Genomic DNA, 12,641 nt, shown 5'->3' with positions numbered 1-12,641 from the left:
ACCTACTAGTTAATGCCGAATGAGTGAAGGCCAGGCCACTGATCAACGGTAGATATCTAAAGAACTACTACCTGTGAGCAGAGGTCGTGGCAAAGTGAACCATCTCCCTTGTCTCGCCCACATAAGGGATCCCCTGAGTCCCTCTCAAAAAAAAAAAAAAAAATCGAGGTCCTGCAAAAATTGGCAACGATGCATTACCTAAGGGTTGGGATGAAAACCCGCAAGCGAATCCCAACCATCACCACGCAGCAAGCAGCAACCGCCCCACGGACACACCGGGCATTTCATCGTCCATTCCTTACCCCCATCATCAACAGGGATAAGGACTGCATCGACCCACAAAAAAAAGGCGAGAGCAGCACATGGTGACGCAAGGCAAAGAAAGAGGATTCAACACAAACGGGGATTTCATTTCAGGAACAGAAAAAGGGATTACATGTTTGTTACAATGTACTTTGTGATACTAAAAACGGGTACATCCGTTCAGAAGTGGATCTCTTCCCTTCAAGAGCTTGCATCCATCTCTTCAAGTAAGACTTGCAGTATGTAATGGGTGCCTCCTCCTTCGACGTGCCCTCCGACGAGGGCGCCGCGCCAAAAAAGCCCGCTGGACTGCCGCCCCCTCGTGCAATTTACCATCATACCTAAAAAGGTATGTTGGGATTCAGGGTGGCTAGCCCCCAGCACCTCATACACGGTCGTGAGCCTCACGCCATGGGTCCTGTACAAACAGAGAAGCATCGCAGCAATAAGCTCGCCCTCTGTCATAGAACCATCGTCTCCTCTGCACTGGTGAACACCTTCACAAGGATGCCCAACACCCGTGCGCACCTCAAAGATTGGTGTCAAACAGTTAGCCACCGCAGCGGGCATCGCTAACCGACCAGTCTCTCCAAAGAAAACGAAGTTTTTGCGTTGCCTCCCCACACAAGGGCATCCAAAAAGGAACTTCATCGCAAAAAGGAGAAAAGCTGCAATCATGCTCTCCTACCTAGCCCCTTTTAAAGGCCTAGGCTCATCAAACCTTGCTGCTTCCGGAGCACCCTGCCGCCCAGCCGCTCATCGACATGTCGCTACAATGTCACTTAGTTGACCACGACATTTAAACCTTCTCACGCCCCACCTACCAGTTGTTACTCACGAAGCATCACAGTCAAATCTCAAGCCGCCACACTGCTAGCCGGGGGTATCAACAGATCACTCAAGAAGATCTTAGGCCAGGGCATCACCACCACGTGGAAGCCTCCACCTGACCTCGCCCAGCATGTAAGCACCGTGTCAGATAAGCGCCGCCTCTACAAACCCCGCTCCCTCGAGGCATGTCATCATTTCACCCCCTGGGGCACGCCTTCATATCGCCGCCTCGAGGCATGTTTTCATCATCTTCAAAACCCCACGTGTGCTGCCACCAAGACCCCACTGGTACCATCTCCAGCACACGTCGTAGATGTCATCTCCAACCCCGCGGGCACCATCATCAACCACCCCGTGGATGCCATCTCCAACCCAATGGGTTCCATCATAAACCACCCTACAGGTACCATCAGCAAAACCCCACAAATGTCATCATCAACCACCCTGCGGACGCCATCTCCAACCCTGTGGGTGCCAACATCAACCACCTCGTGGATGCCATCTCCAACCCCATAGATACCATCATCAACCACCCCACGGGCGCCATCATCAACCACCCCGCGGAGTCATCAACAACCCCATGGGTGCTGCCACCAAGACCCATGGGTACGATCTCCAGCACACCCTGCTGATGCCTCTTAACGTCACGGGAGTCTCTTCACTCCATACCTCCCAAGGACGCCATTTTCACTGACCTTGCGTCGTCGAAACCCGCCTGGGTCCTTATAAAGCAACTCTTCGGGGCAGCACCTCGAAAAAAAAAAAAAACAAAAACAAAAACAAAAAAAAGAAGAAAGAAACCTCGCCTCAACCCCTGGCTGCTACAACCAACCCGAGGCGGGGTCACATGCTCAAGACTGCTCTCTCAAGGTTCACTATACCAGTGACCTCTCTCCCCCTCTCAAAAAAAAAAGAAGAAAGAAGCTGGGCGTAATGCAAACCATCGTGAGTAAAAGAAAAAGAGCTTCAGGCAGACATAACCCAAAAAAAAGGGGAGGGCTATGGGTAACATCGCCCAAAAAAAAAAATAGAGGGCATGGTGAAAACCCGTAAAGGGCACCATGAGTAAAAATGACAGGAGGGCATGGCCACAAAGCCATGAGTAAACGAGTCCTAAAAAAATCTGGGCATGGCCAAAATCCGCAATGGGCGCCATGAGTAAAGCGGAAACTAACAGGTGGACATGACCTCGAAGTTTCAAGTAAAAGCACCCCAGTGAAGGGTATGGTGAAAACCACTCTGTTGGCGCCATGTCCCATCAGCCCCGGTGAAAACCCACGAAGGGCGCTTGGGCCAAAACCCCTGTTTTCGTCCTTCCAGCCAAACTTCCTCACTCCAGCCCCAGTGCCTTCAAAAAAAAAAAACAACTCTAGCCCCAGTTCCTTTGGAAAAGAAAAAACAAACTTCGGCTCCAGTGCCTTCCAAAAAAAAAAACAAACTCCGGCCTCAGTGCCTTCCAAACAAAAAAAAACAAACTCTGACCCCGGTACCTTCCAAAAAAAAAAAAAAACTCCGGCCCTAGTGCCTTTAAAAAAACATTTCGGCCCCAGTGCCACCCTTTTTCATCCCGGGTCTTAATGTCTCCTACTTATTTTTGGCACTAGATCCTTAGTGTTGTGCCACCCTTTTATCTCGGGCCTTAGTGCCGCCTTCTTATTTTCAGCACCGGAGGCTTAGTGTTCTGGTGCCACCCTTTTATCCCAGGCCTTAGTGCCACCTTCTTATTTTCGACACCGGAGCCTTAGTGTTTCGGTGCCACCCTTTTATCCCGGGCCTTAGTGCCGCCTTCTTATCATTTTTGGCACCGGAGCCTTAGTGCTTCGGTGCCACCCTTTTATCGAGAGCCTTAGTGCCGCCAACACACAAAAAAAAAATCCTCTCCTCCTCTTCTTCCCATCAAACTCTTGCAGCCAGGGTGAAGTCCCCTAAAATGGGACTGCTTTTAAAGGCATCATCCTATCACGCCTGAACAATTGGGACAAGCCAAGCAACCCCCATCCACGCCAGTAGGATGTAAGCCAAAGAAGTTCCCTGCCTGCCGTTCTTATAAATCAAACTTCTGCACCCAAGGAGAAGTCCCCTAAAATGAGACTGCTTCTGAGGCAATCCTCCTATCACGCCTGGACCTTCAGGATGAGCCAAGCAACCCCCATCCATGCCTATAAGATGAAAGCAGAATAGGTACCTTGTCTGCCTTTTCTTCCTCCACCTACCTTCAAGCATCCAGGGTGAAGTCCCCTAAAATGGGACAGTCTCGAAGGCCATCCTCCTATCATGTCTAGACAATCGGGACAAGCCAAGCAACCCTTAGCCACACCAATAGGACGTAAGCCGAAGAGGTATCTTTTTTGCTCCTGGTGTTTCTATCTGTATATGGATAAAGCTCATAAGAAGGGCCCCCGCCAACTAAAACATCAGAACCTCCCCATCTAGAATGGGATAAAGCTCACAAAAAAGGCCCCTACAGGCTGGAAAATTTGGAATCTTTGTTGAGAAGTCATGAGCGCACGAACGGCAAAATATCAGCGTAGTTTCCCAAAAAGAAAAAATGGATTCTGGTGGAACCTAGAGAAAGCTCCTCAAAAAGGCACCGAACCACTAGAAACCACATTCGTCACCCCCCGATCAAGAGAAATGCTCAGCAAGATCTACCCTTAAAGGAATGCAATATGCTGGCTGTCAAGAAAAAAACTATGATCGAGAGATAATAAACTTGTCTTGGAAAGGATTCGTCAGAGGAGCTACGACGTTAAATTTTTTCGAATGTTGCACTTCTTGCTTCTCTTGAGGCGCTACATCTGGCGGGGCAAGTTGTTATACATCATTTTTTAACGTACTTCCATGAGCCCATGTGAATAAGGAGAGAGCCGGTGACAGTCTGGTCTGGTGGGTTCATAAAACACCTGCAGTCCAGGATTGTGCCGAGAAATAAAGCCTCCAGCCTAGTGACCTAGGTTCGATGCCCCTACACCGAAGAAGGACCATCCACTGTAGCCCCATGATAGAGGCTGCAACAAGGAACCAGACCATTTCCATTGTGCTCAGATTGTTATGAAATCCTCGAGGACCAAATTTGGGCTCAATCGGACCCCTCTAAAAGGCTCTATGCTCATACGGCCGCGCGATTGGTGAGTTTTACTTAGCACGATGCAACTTCACCAAACCAATCTCGGAAATGGGACCGCGTCAATGTTTTTTGGTGGAAACTTCTCCAACCTATGGTGCCCTTCTCTGAAATCAGACCGAACTCAAATGTTGACATGTGCTAGATCATGCCAGCCCAATCATTTTGACCTAAGGCACTAACTGTGGCGTGACTAGTAACCCCTATTGTTCTGAAAACAAAGGCCGTCCGAGAAACTAGGGTCTGGAAAAAGCCCAACAAGCACTGGATTTGGTGAAGCATAGCTTGAAATCTAGGCTATGGAATGACAAGAGGAAGAGTTCAAAAGAACCACGTCGCACAGAGCTACATTCTGGTGTGACTCTTGCATTCATTCCATTGTTCGATGAATGTGAGTCCTCAGGTCACTAGATGTAAGGACCCAGGCTAGAGCGCGAGGCGAGAGAGCACGCGGCGATAGAGAGCATGGCGAGAGAGCACGAGGCGAGAGAGCGCGCGGTGATAGAACGCAGGACGAGAGAGTGCATGGCGAGAGAGCGAGTAGTGATACAGCACGCGAAGATAGAGCGTGTGGTGAGCGAGAGCGCAACGAGAGAGAGCGCCGCGATAAAGCACGTGGTGAGAGAGCGTGTGATGAGAGAGAGCGTGGTGATAGAGTGCACGGTGAGAGAGCACATCGTGAGAGAGCACCCGATGAGAGAGCACTCAGCGAGAGAGCGCGCGGCGTTAGGGTGCGCGATGACAGCTCTGGCTCTGGCGTGCATGAAGGTCTTCCACCACCTGTTGTGTTCTGGATGCCACTTGCCCAACCTTGGCACCACGTGCACAGCCACGCAACCTGTTCAGTATTTAAGCCTCTCCCTCACCCACGCTACTCATTCTTCCTTCATCTCTCTCTCTCTCTCTCTCTCTCTCTCTCTCTCTCTCTCTCTCTCTCTCTCTCTCTCTCTCTCTCACTAAGGCAAACGTTTGGGGAAGACTTGGTGAGCAGCCATTGTGGGAGTGGGTGTGAGCAGTGAAAGAAGAGTTTTTGAGAAGGCATCACTACTGTTTACGTAAGTGGATCCATTACCATTGCATTGTGGTCATAAGGATGCATATAGTACATGTTTATGAGATGAATAATAAAAGTGCATGTAGTGTGGCATTCTCTTGTCCCTCGTTCATTGAAATTTGGGGTTTTTGTTTTCTGATGAATGTGGATGTTAAAAATGAATGTATAGCAATTAAATTTTGTAGGAAATGCCTGTTTGTGTGTGTATACTGCATGAGAACAGTTATTATGATGTTTTCTCTAAAAATCGAAGGTTATGGATCAGGTTTATCAAGCATGTTATACTACTGTGAAATTCCAGGAGCATATATGTCTTTTAAAGAGGCTTTTGGACAGGCAAATGATGTCCGATTGACCTCAAATCACTGCCATTAGAAATATATGTGAGTCTAGTAAAATGTTTGTGTTTTTCCTTTTCTGAAATTCTTTACAAAAATGAAGTTATCTTCGAAAATGTATGAGCATATCATTGTTGACTGTTTTCAAGGATTTTTCACTTTCACTGCTGTTGCCATTAGTTTTAACTAATCATACTAAGTCCATTTCCTATCAAACCACCACCATTTGAAAGATCTTTGAGTCTACTAAATGTTTCATGTAGAAAATATTTTGAAATTTCTCTTAGATTAGAAGTTATGTATCTTTTTATGAAAAAATGTCACAGTGGACAGCTTTGATAAAGACCAGAACTATCACTTTGTTTGACACGGACTTTTGAACAACCAAATGGAGTCCAAATGCTTTCAAATTGGCCTTGTTAGAAGGATATATATTTTGGCTTGAACTTTGATTCTGAAATTCTTCACAGTTTAAGAGTTATAGTGATGAAAATATGGGTATCTCGCTGTTCCACGTATACAGCAGGGTACTGTGATTAAATCCTCATCCTCTTGAACTCTTAAGAGGGCCAATGAGGTCCAATTGTCTCCGAACCACCTTCGTGAGAAGGATAGGCATGTCTAGTACAAAATTTGATTTGGAACTATATTTAAACTCTTAATGGACTAGAAGTTACGACCCAAATTGTGAGCACACGTCATTGCTACAATTGTAGGAAATTGAACTGTAATGCTTAAACTAGAACATTGTTAGTGCCACAATCATACTGTCTTTATCAAATTGTTATGATGTGATATTACTACTGTCATGTCGAGATACTGATATTGTCATAATGAGACATTGATACTATAATTCTGACCCCTACACAATGGGGCACTCACTTGTAGCGGACACTGTTATATTGCTGTGATATGTGAATGGGCTCCTACTGTGTGAATGATGGTGCTGTTAATATGCGGTGTATGTGGTATGTGAATGGGCTCCTACTTTATGAATGATGGTGCCATTAATATGCTGCATATGTGATATGTGAATGGGCACCTACTATGTGAATGATGGTGCTTATGTGATATGTGAATGAGCACCTACTATGTGAATGATGGTACCATTAATATTTTGCTTATATGATATGTGAATGGGTAACTACTATGTGAATGATGGTGTCATTAATATGCGGTGTATGTGGTGTGTGAATGGCCTTCTACTGTGTGAATGATGGTGGGGGCAGCTGCCAACTTTCGTTAACTCCCCATGATAAAATGCCAGTCAGGATGTGAATGTGAACATTTGGGTGAGTCGTGCCCCCCAAATCTGTATGGGCACTACGCGTAGTGTAATACTCTCTCGTCGGAAGGGCATAAGGAGAGGGTTGTATCTTGTAAGGTTACTGCCTATCAAAGACCCCAAAGCACACTGAGGGTGTGTGTGTGTGTGAGGGCATATGAAGTGGGACGCCCACTTGTCATAGTTCTCCCTCCTGAATGGGGGTAGAGGTTCCAAGCTATAGGGTTGGCTTGGCCTGAGTAATGGAACTTGTATTTCAGGAATAGGCCTCTCTAGCTTCTGCCACTATGATTTGTTATCCTTATTGTTCTGCTTAAATGGAAGTGCCTTCAAATTTATGCATTGTGTATTAAACTGTTTTTCTTATTATACTATTAGAATACTAAAAAGCTTTCTAGAGGACTTTCTCTTATTGTTCTGTAAATTAGTGTGCACTGTTTACTGTTAACATTGTTTAAATAGGGGGATGCAATGGTGTAGATCTGCTTAATGGGCTTTCAGCTCGCTCCTTCTTATTTACATGATTGTAGAGTAAAGGGTGTTAGTATCTGTGCTAGAGGTAAGTAAGTCGTGTTTGGGTAGTTGAAGGTAGAAGTTTGCGGAGATGACGAGTCGTCTTTTGAAGATTTTCATAGTTTGTTTTGGGTGGATTTACCACTGTGATGTAGACTTTATTTTGTGTATTTTGGGCCAGTACTTCCTTGAAGAAAATTGTAAGAACCTTGGTTATCAATGTGAATGGTTTGACCGAACTTTTGGATGTACTACTTGTCTTTATGTGTAGATTTTAGCTTTACTTTCATGGTTTTCTCTTGATTCCAAGTTTACATGCGATTGAGCCACTCCTACCTAAGTGATGTTCGCCACCTCACGTCGTGATCCCACTCCCTGCCATCGCGGAGTCGTACGTCTTAGGGTCCAGGGGTGGGGTCGTGACAAGTTATGGTATCAAAGTGGCCAGGATAGTATTCTTGGCCAAGGTAGTCTTAGGAGTGTCTGTAGGATAGATCTTTGATAGGTTAGTAACTGAATGTTTGTGTTTCAGCTTGAAGATGTTGAAGACTCGTGCTAACAATGTGTGCTCAAGCAATGAGAATATTGAGGCCTTCAATGAATTCTTCAGAACTTTGAGGGCCATCACACAAATCATGAGAGATTCTATGCCGGCCCCATCTACCTCGGCCCCTGACCAGAGTGATAGCAGTTTGATAGAAAGGTTCAGGAGACTGGCACCTCAAAACTTTGTGGGGCATGGGGGAGTAGAAAAGGTTGAGAGGTGGAGAAGACAGATAGAAAAGATCTTTGAAGTTTTAAATTGTTCAGACGAGCAGAAGGTTAGGCTGGGTACATTAATGCTCGAAGGAGAAGCAGAGCACTGGTGAAGCTCAGTAAAGCGGTCGCGGGAAAGGACAGGAATTGTAACCACTTGGAAGAATTTTCTTTAAGTATTTTATGAGAAGTATTTTCCCGACTCCATAAGGGAAAGGAAAGAGGTAGAATTTATAAAGCTACAACAGGGAAAAATGTCCATAGAGCAACATGCAGCGAAATTTACTAAACTCTCCAGATTTGTTCCACATATTATTAACTTTGAGGTGCGAAAGGCTACCAAGTTTGAGAGGGGCCTTCGGCCCGATATAAAGGGAAGGGTTATTTTAGAAAACCTCAAGACCTACTCTCTGCTGGTGGACCTGGCCCTGAAGATAGAGAGAGATTGTGAAGAATTTCGAGCTTGAAGAGAAGGGAGATTGGGTGTCGCACAACCTGGAAGTTTTAATAAGAAAGCACGATCGCCTAAGAGTTGAAGGGGAGCAATAGTCAGGGTGGTGTCAAGATTCCAGGGGCTTTTTCAAATGATGTAAGGATCAGCCGACGCCCATTCTGCTCTCACTGTGGTCTAGGCAACCATACAGCAGCAGAGAGCTTTAGGAAGATTAGGGCCTGCTTTCGGTGTGGCAAGCCAAGCCATCTTGTAAAATATTGTCCCATCAAAGGATCAAAGTAGCGACCAAGGGCTCAAGGGAGGGTGATCGCTCTGACAGAGCAAGAAGCCAAGCCATCAGCCTCTGTTATTTGAGGTAAACTTCCTGTAGGTGGATTTGAAGCAAGAGTTTTAATTGATCCTAGATCTTCTCATTCATTTGTTGTGTTACACTCTGCTTGTCACCTGAATGTTAAGCCTGCACAACTTGATTGGACCTTAGTAGTATGTACACCGTTGGGTGGGTCGATCGAAACTGATATAGTATATTAGTGTGGGGTTGTTGCCTATAAATTTGATACTTCTAGATGTTCAAGACTTTGAAGCTATCTTGGGTATGGACTGGATGTCCACCCATTATGCCACCGTGAACTGCTTTGAAAAGACTGTAACCTTTAGACGCTCGGGTCAACCTGAACTACATTTTACGGGCATTAAGAATGTTTCTCCTTTACACATCATCTCAGCCCTTTGGGCCTCTCGTCTGTTAGCCAAAAGATGTGCGGGATACTTGGTTTATGTAGTAGAAAACCGGAATGTTCAGTACAAATTGGAAGAGATACCGGTGGTGAGAGAATATACAGAGGTCTTCCCCAAAGAGTTAACTTCTCTACCCCCAGCTAGGGAGATGGAATTTGAAATAGAGGTGGCCCCTGATACTACTCCTATATCTAAAGCCCCTTATAGAATGGCCCCAGTTAAAGGAATTGAAGGAGTAATTATAGAAATTGTTAGATAAAGGGTTCATCCGACCTAGTGTATCACCATGGGGCCCATCAATTTTGTTTGTTAAGAAGAAAGATGGTACCTTGAGACTTTGCATTAACTATAGACAGTTGAACCAGGCCACAGTGAAGAATAAGTACTCGTTTCTCAGCATTGATGACCTTTTTGACCAACTACAAGGGGCCCAAGTGTTTTCTAAGATTGACCTCCGGTCAGGTTACCATCAGTTGTGGGTTAAGGAAGAGGATACCTCCAAACCTGTCTTCAAGACTTGTTATGGCCACTACAAGTTCTTAGTCATGCCTTTTGAGTTAACAAACTCCTCAACCATCTTTATGGATCTGATGAACAGAGTTTTAGACTCTATTTGGATGACTTTGTAGTGGTCTTTTGAAATGATATTTTGGTATATTCCAGGAATCAAGAAGAACATGAACGGCATTTAAGAATGGTCCTCCAGACCCTAAAAATAGAGAAGTTATATGTCAAGCTCAGTAGGAGTGAATTATGGCTTCCAAGAGTGGCTTTCCTTGGGCATATTGTTTCCAAAGACGGGGTGGAAGTTGATCCTTGTAAGATTGAGGCCGTCCTCAAGTGGGAAAGACCAACGAATGTATATGAAGTTCGTAGTTTCTTGGGACTGGCAAGGTATTGTAGACGTTTTGTGGAGGGGTTCTTGAAGATAGCACTTCCCCAAAGCCACCTAACCCAGAAAGACGTTAAGTTTGAATGGTCTGATAACTGCGAGAGAAGTTTTCAGGAACTGAAGAAAAGACTGACTATAGCCCCGACACTGACCTTGCCCGAGGGCAATGAAGATTTTACAGTCTACACGGATGCCTCGCAAAAGGGCTTGGGTGTGCATTGATGCAGCGATGAAAGGTTATAGCCTATGCCTCCAGGCAATTAAAGTTGTATGAACAAAACTATCCCACTCATGGTTTGGAGTCAGCGGCTGTGGTTTTCGCCCTAAAACTTTGGAGGCATTATCTATATGGGGCACAATTTAAAGTATTTACCTACCATAAGAGCCTCAAGTACTTGTTTTCTCAAAGAGAATTAAACATGAGACAAAGAAGGTGGATGGACTTGCTCACTGATTATGATTGTACCATCAACTACCACCCGGCTAAGACAAACATCATGACAGATGCCTTAACTAGGAAGCCCATGGTGTTAGTGGCTCACATGATGGTCCGAGAAATGAAACTATTAGAAGATGCAGTACAATGGCACCCAACTCTGCCCCTTGATGATGGGCAAGGAACAATTTCATGTATAAGAGTAGAGTCCCATCTCTTTCAGCAAATCCGAGTAGTGCAAAAGGAAGATCCTCAACTCATGAAAATTTTCGAGGAAATAAATTCAAAAGGAAAGGAGGAGTTTTCCTTGGGAAGTGATGAAATGCTAAGATTTAAAGGACGGATTTGTGTCCTCAATAAAAAAGGCTATTTCAAAAGAGGCACATCACTCTCGTTATACGGTGCATCCAGGGAGCATGAAAATGTATCAGGATTTAAAAAGAATATTTTGGTGGAATAATATGAAGAAAGATGTAGTGCAGTTCGTCTCTAAGTGCTTGACGTGTCAGCAAGTAAAGGCTAAACACGAGAAGCCTGCTGGACAGTTACAACCCTTACCTAGGCCGGAGTGGAAATGGGAGCACATAACTATGGATTTCATGTTTGGTTTGCCTAAATCAAGTATGGGGCATGATAGCATTTTGGTTATTGTAGACCGACTCACTAAAGCTGCTCATTTCTTGTATGTCCGCAGTACCTACACCCTGGACAAGTTGTCCCAACTTTACATCAAGGAAATAATAAGCTTCATGGGGTGCCTGTTAGTATTGTGTCTGACAGGGACTCTAGATTTACTTCAAGATCTTGGAACAGTCTACAGTCGGCCATGGGGACCAAACTTGCTTTCAGTACAGCTTTCCACCCTCAAACTGATGGACAGTAGGAAAGAACCATTCAGACCTTAGAAGAAATGCTGGGAGCCTGTGTTATAGATTTCAAGGGAAACTGGGATGATCATATGCCTCTGATAGAGTTTTCTAATAACAATAGTTTCTAGACCAGCATCCAGATGGCACTGTATGGGAGGAAGTGCAGATCACCCATATGTTGGGATGACATCAGTGAGAAGACTGTTAGGGCCAGAGATTGTTCTAATTACCTCAGAAAAGAGCTCTCTAGTCCGAGAAGGACTTAAAATGGCTCAAAGTGGGCAGAAGAGTTATGCCGACAATAGGAGAATGGACCTTAAGTTTGAAGAGGGTGATCGAGTCGTTTTGAAAGTATCACCAATTTATGGGATAATGAGATTTGGCAAAAAGGGGAAACTGAGTCCACGATTCATTGGACCCTTTGAGAGTTTAGAAAGGATTGGGGCCATGGCATATCAATTGGCCCTATCGCCTGAGTTGGCCAACATTCATGATGTATTCCATGTGTCGCTATTGAGAAAGTATCAGCCTGATCCGTCCCACGTTTTGAAGCATGAGCTGAACCCGATTAGGGAAGATTTGACTTATGTGGAGCAGCCAATTGAGATTTTGGATAGAAGGGTCCAAGTTTTGTGCAACAAAGAGATTCCCCTAGTCCGGGTCTTATGGAGGTATCACTCAAAGGCAGAATCAATGTGGAAGTGAGAAGATGAAATTAGGGATAAGTATCCCCATTTGCTCAGTTAACTGACGATTTGAGGACAAAATCTTTTAAGGAGGATGATGTAAGGACCCAGACAAGAGCACACGGCGAGAGAGCACGTGGCAAGAGAGCGAAAGGTGAAGAAGTGTATGATGATAGAGCGCGTAGCAAGAAAGCATGTGGCAAGAGAGCACGGGGCGATAGAGCACGCGCGGCAAGAGAGCACGCGGGGCGAGAGAGCACGCGGCAATAGAGCGCGCGGTGATAGAGCGCATGGCTAGAGAGATCGCAGCGATAGAGCATGTGCCGCTATAGAGTGCACGAAAAGAGAGCGCGTGGTGATAG

General features: G+C 45.3%; 2 protein-coding genes across 2 annotated transcripts; both read left to right on the top strand.

The window, feature by feature from the left end:
• The first annotated feature begins 6,568 nt into the window (after positions 1 to 6,568).
• LOC148780520 (uncharacterized) lies at positions 6,569 to 10,510 on the top strand. Its single transcript, XM_088847807.1, has 5 exons — positions 6,569 to 6,618; positions 7,981 to 8,279; positions 9,225 to 9,631; positions 9,753 to 9,931; positions 10,060 to 10,510. The coding sequence occupies exons 1-5, from the start codon at positions 6,569 to 6,571 to the stop codon at positions 10,508 to 10,510; spliced, it is 1,386 nt and encodes a 461-aa protein (XP_088703933.1).
• A 1,350-nt stretch (positions 10,511 to 11,860) lies between these two features.
• Positions 11,861 to 12,298, top strand: LOC148780519 (uncharacterized). The gene has a single exon (XM_088847806.1). It carries the CDS (start codon positions 11,861 to 11,863, stop codon positions 12,296 to 12,298), a length of 438 nt encoding a protein of 145 aa, XP_088703932.1.
• The last annotated feature ends 343 nt before the right edge of the window (positions 12,299 to 12,641 follow it).

This window comes from Amborella trichopoda, chromosome 9, assembly GCF_054954075.1.
Source record: "Amborella trichopoda isolate Santa Cruz 75 chromosome 9, AtrichopodaSantaCruz75HAP2 v2.0, whole genome shotgun sequence".
NCBI classification, from domain to species: Eukaryota; Viridiplantae; Streptophyta; class Magnoliopsida; order Amborellales; family Amborellaceae; genus Amborella; species Amborella trichopoda.
The sequence above is the reverse complement of the archived record's forward strand: the minus strand, read 5'-3'. Positions and strand labels throughout refer to the sequence as shown.

Excerpts from the sequence above, each read along its gene's own strand:
- LOC148780519 (XM_088847806.1), top strand. The coding sequence starts at position 11,861 with ATGGCTCAAAGTGGGCAGAAGAGTTATGCCGACAATAGGAGAATGGAC.
- LOC148780520 (XM_088847807.1), top strand. The coding sequence starts at position 6,569 with ATGGGCTCCTACTGTGTGAATGATGGTGCTGTTAATATGCGGTGTATG. Across the intron at positions 8,280-9,224 it reads CGAGCAGAAGGTTAGGCTGG|ATGTTCAAGACTTTGAAGCT; the intron begins GTACATTAATGC and ends TGATACTTCTAG. Across the intron at positions 9,632-9,752 it reads CAGTTAAAGGAATTGAAGGA|TTGAACCAGGCCACAGTGAA; the intron begins GTAATTATAGAA and ends AACTATAGACAG.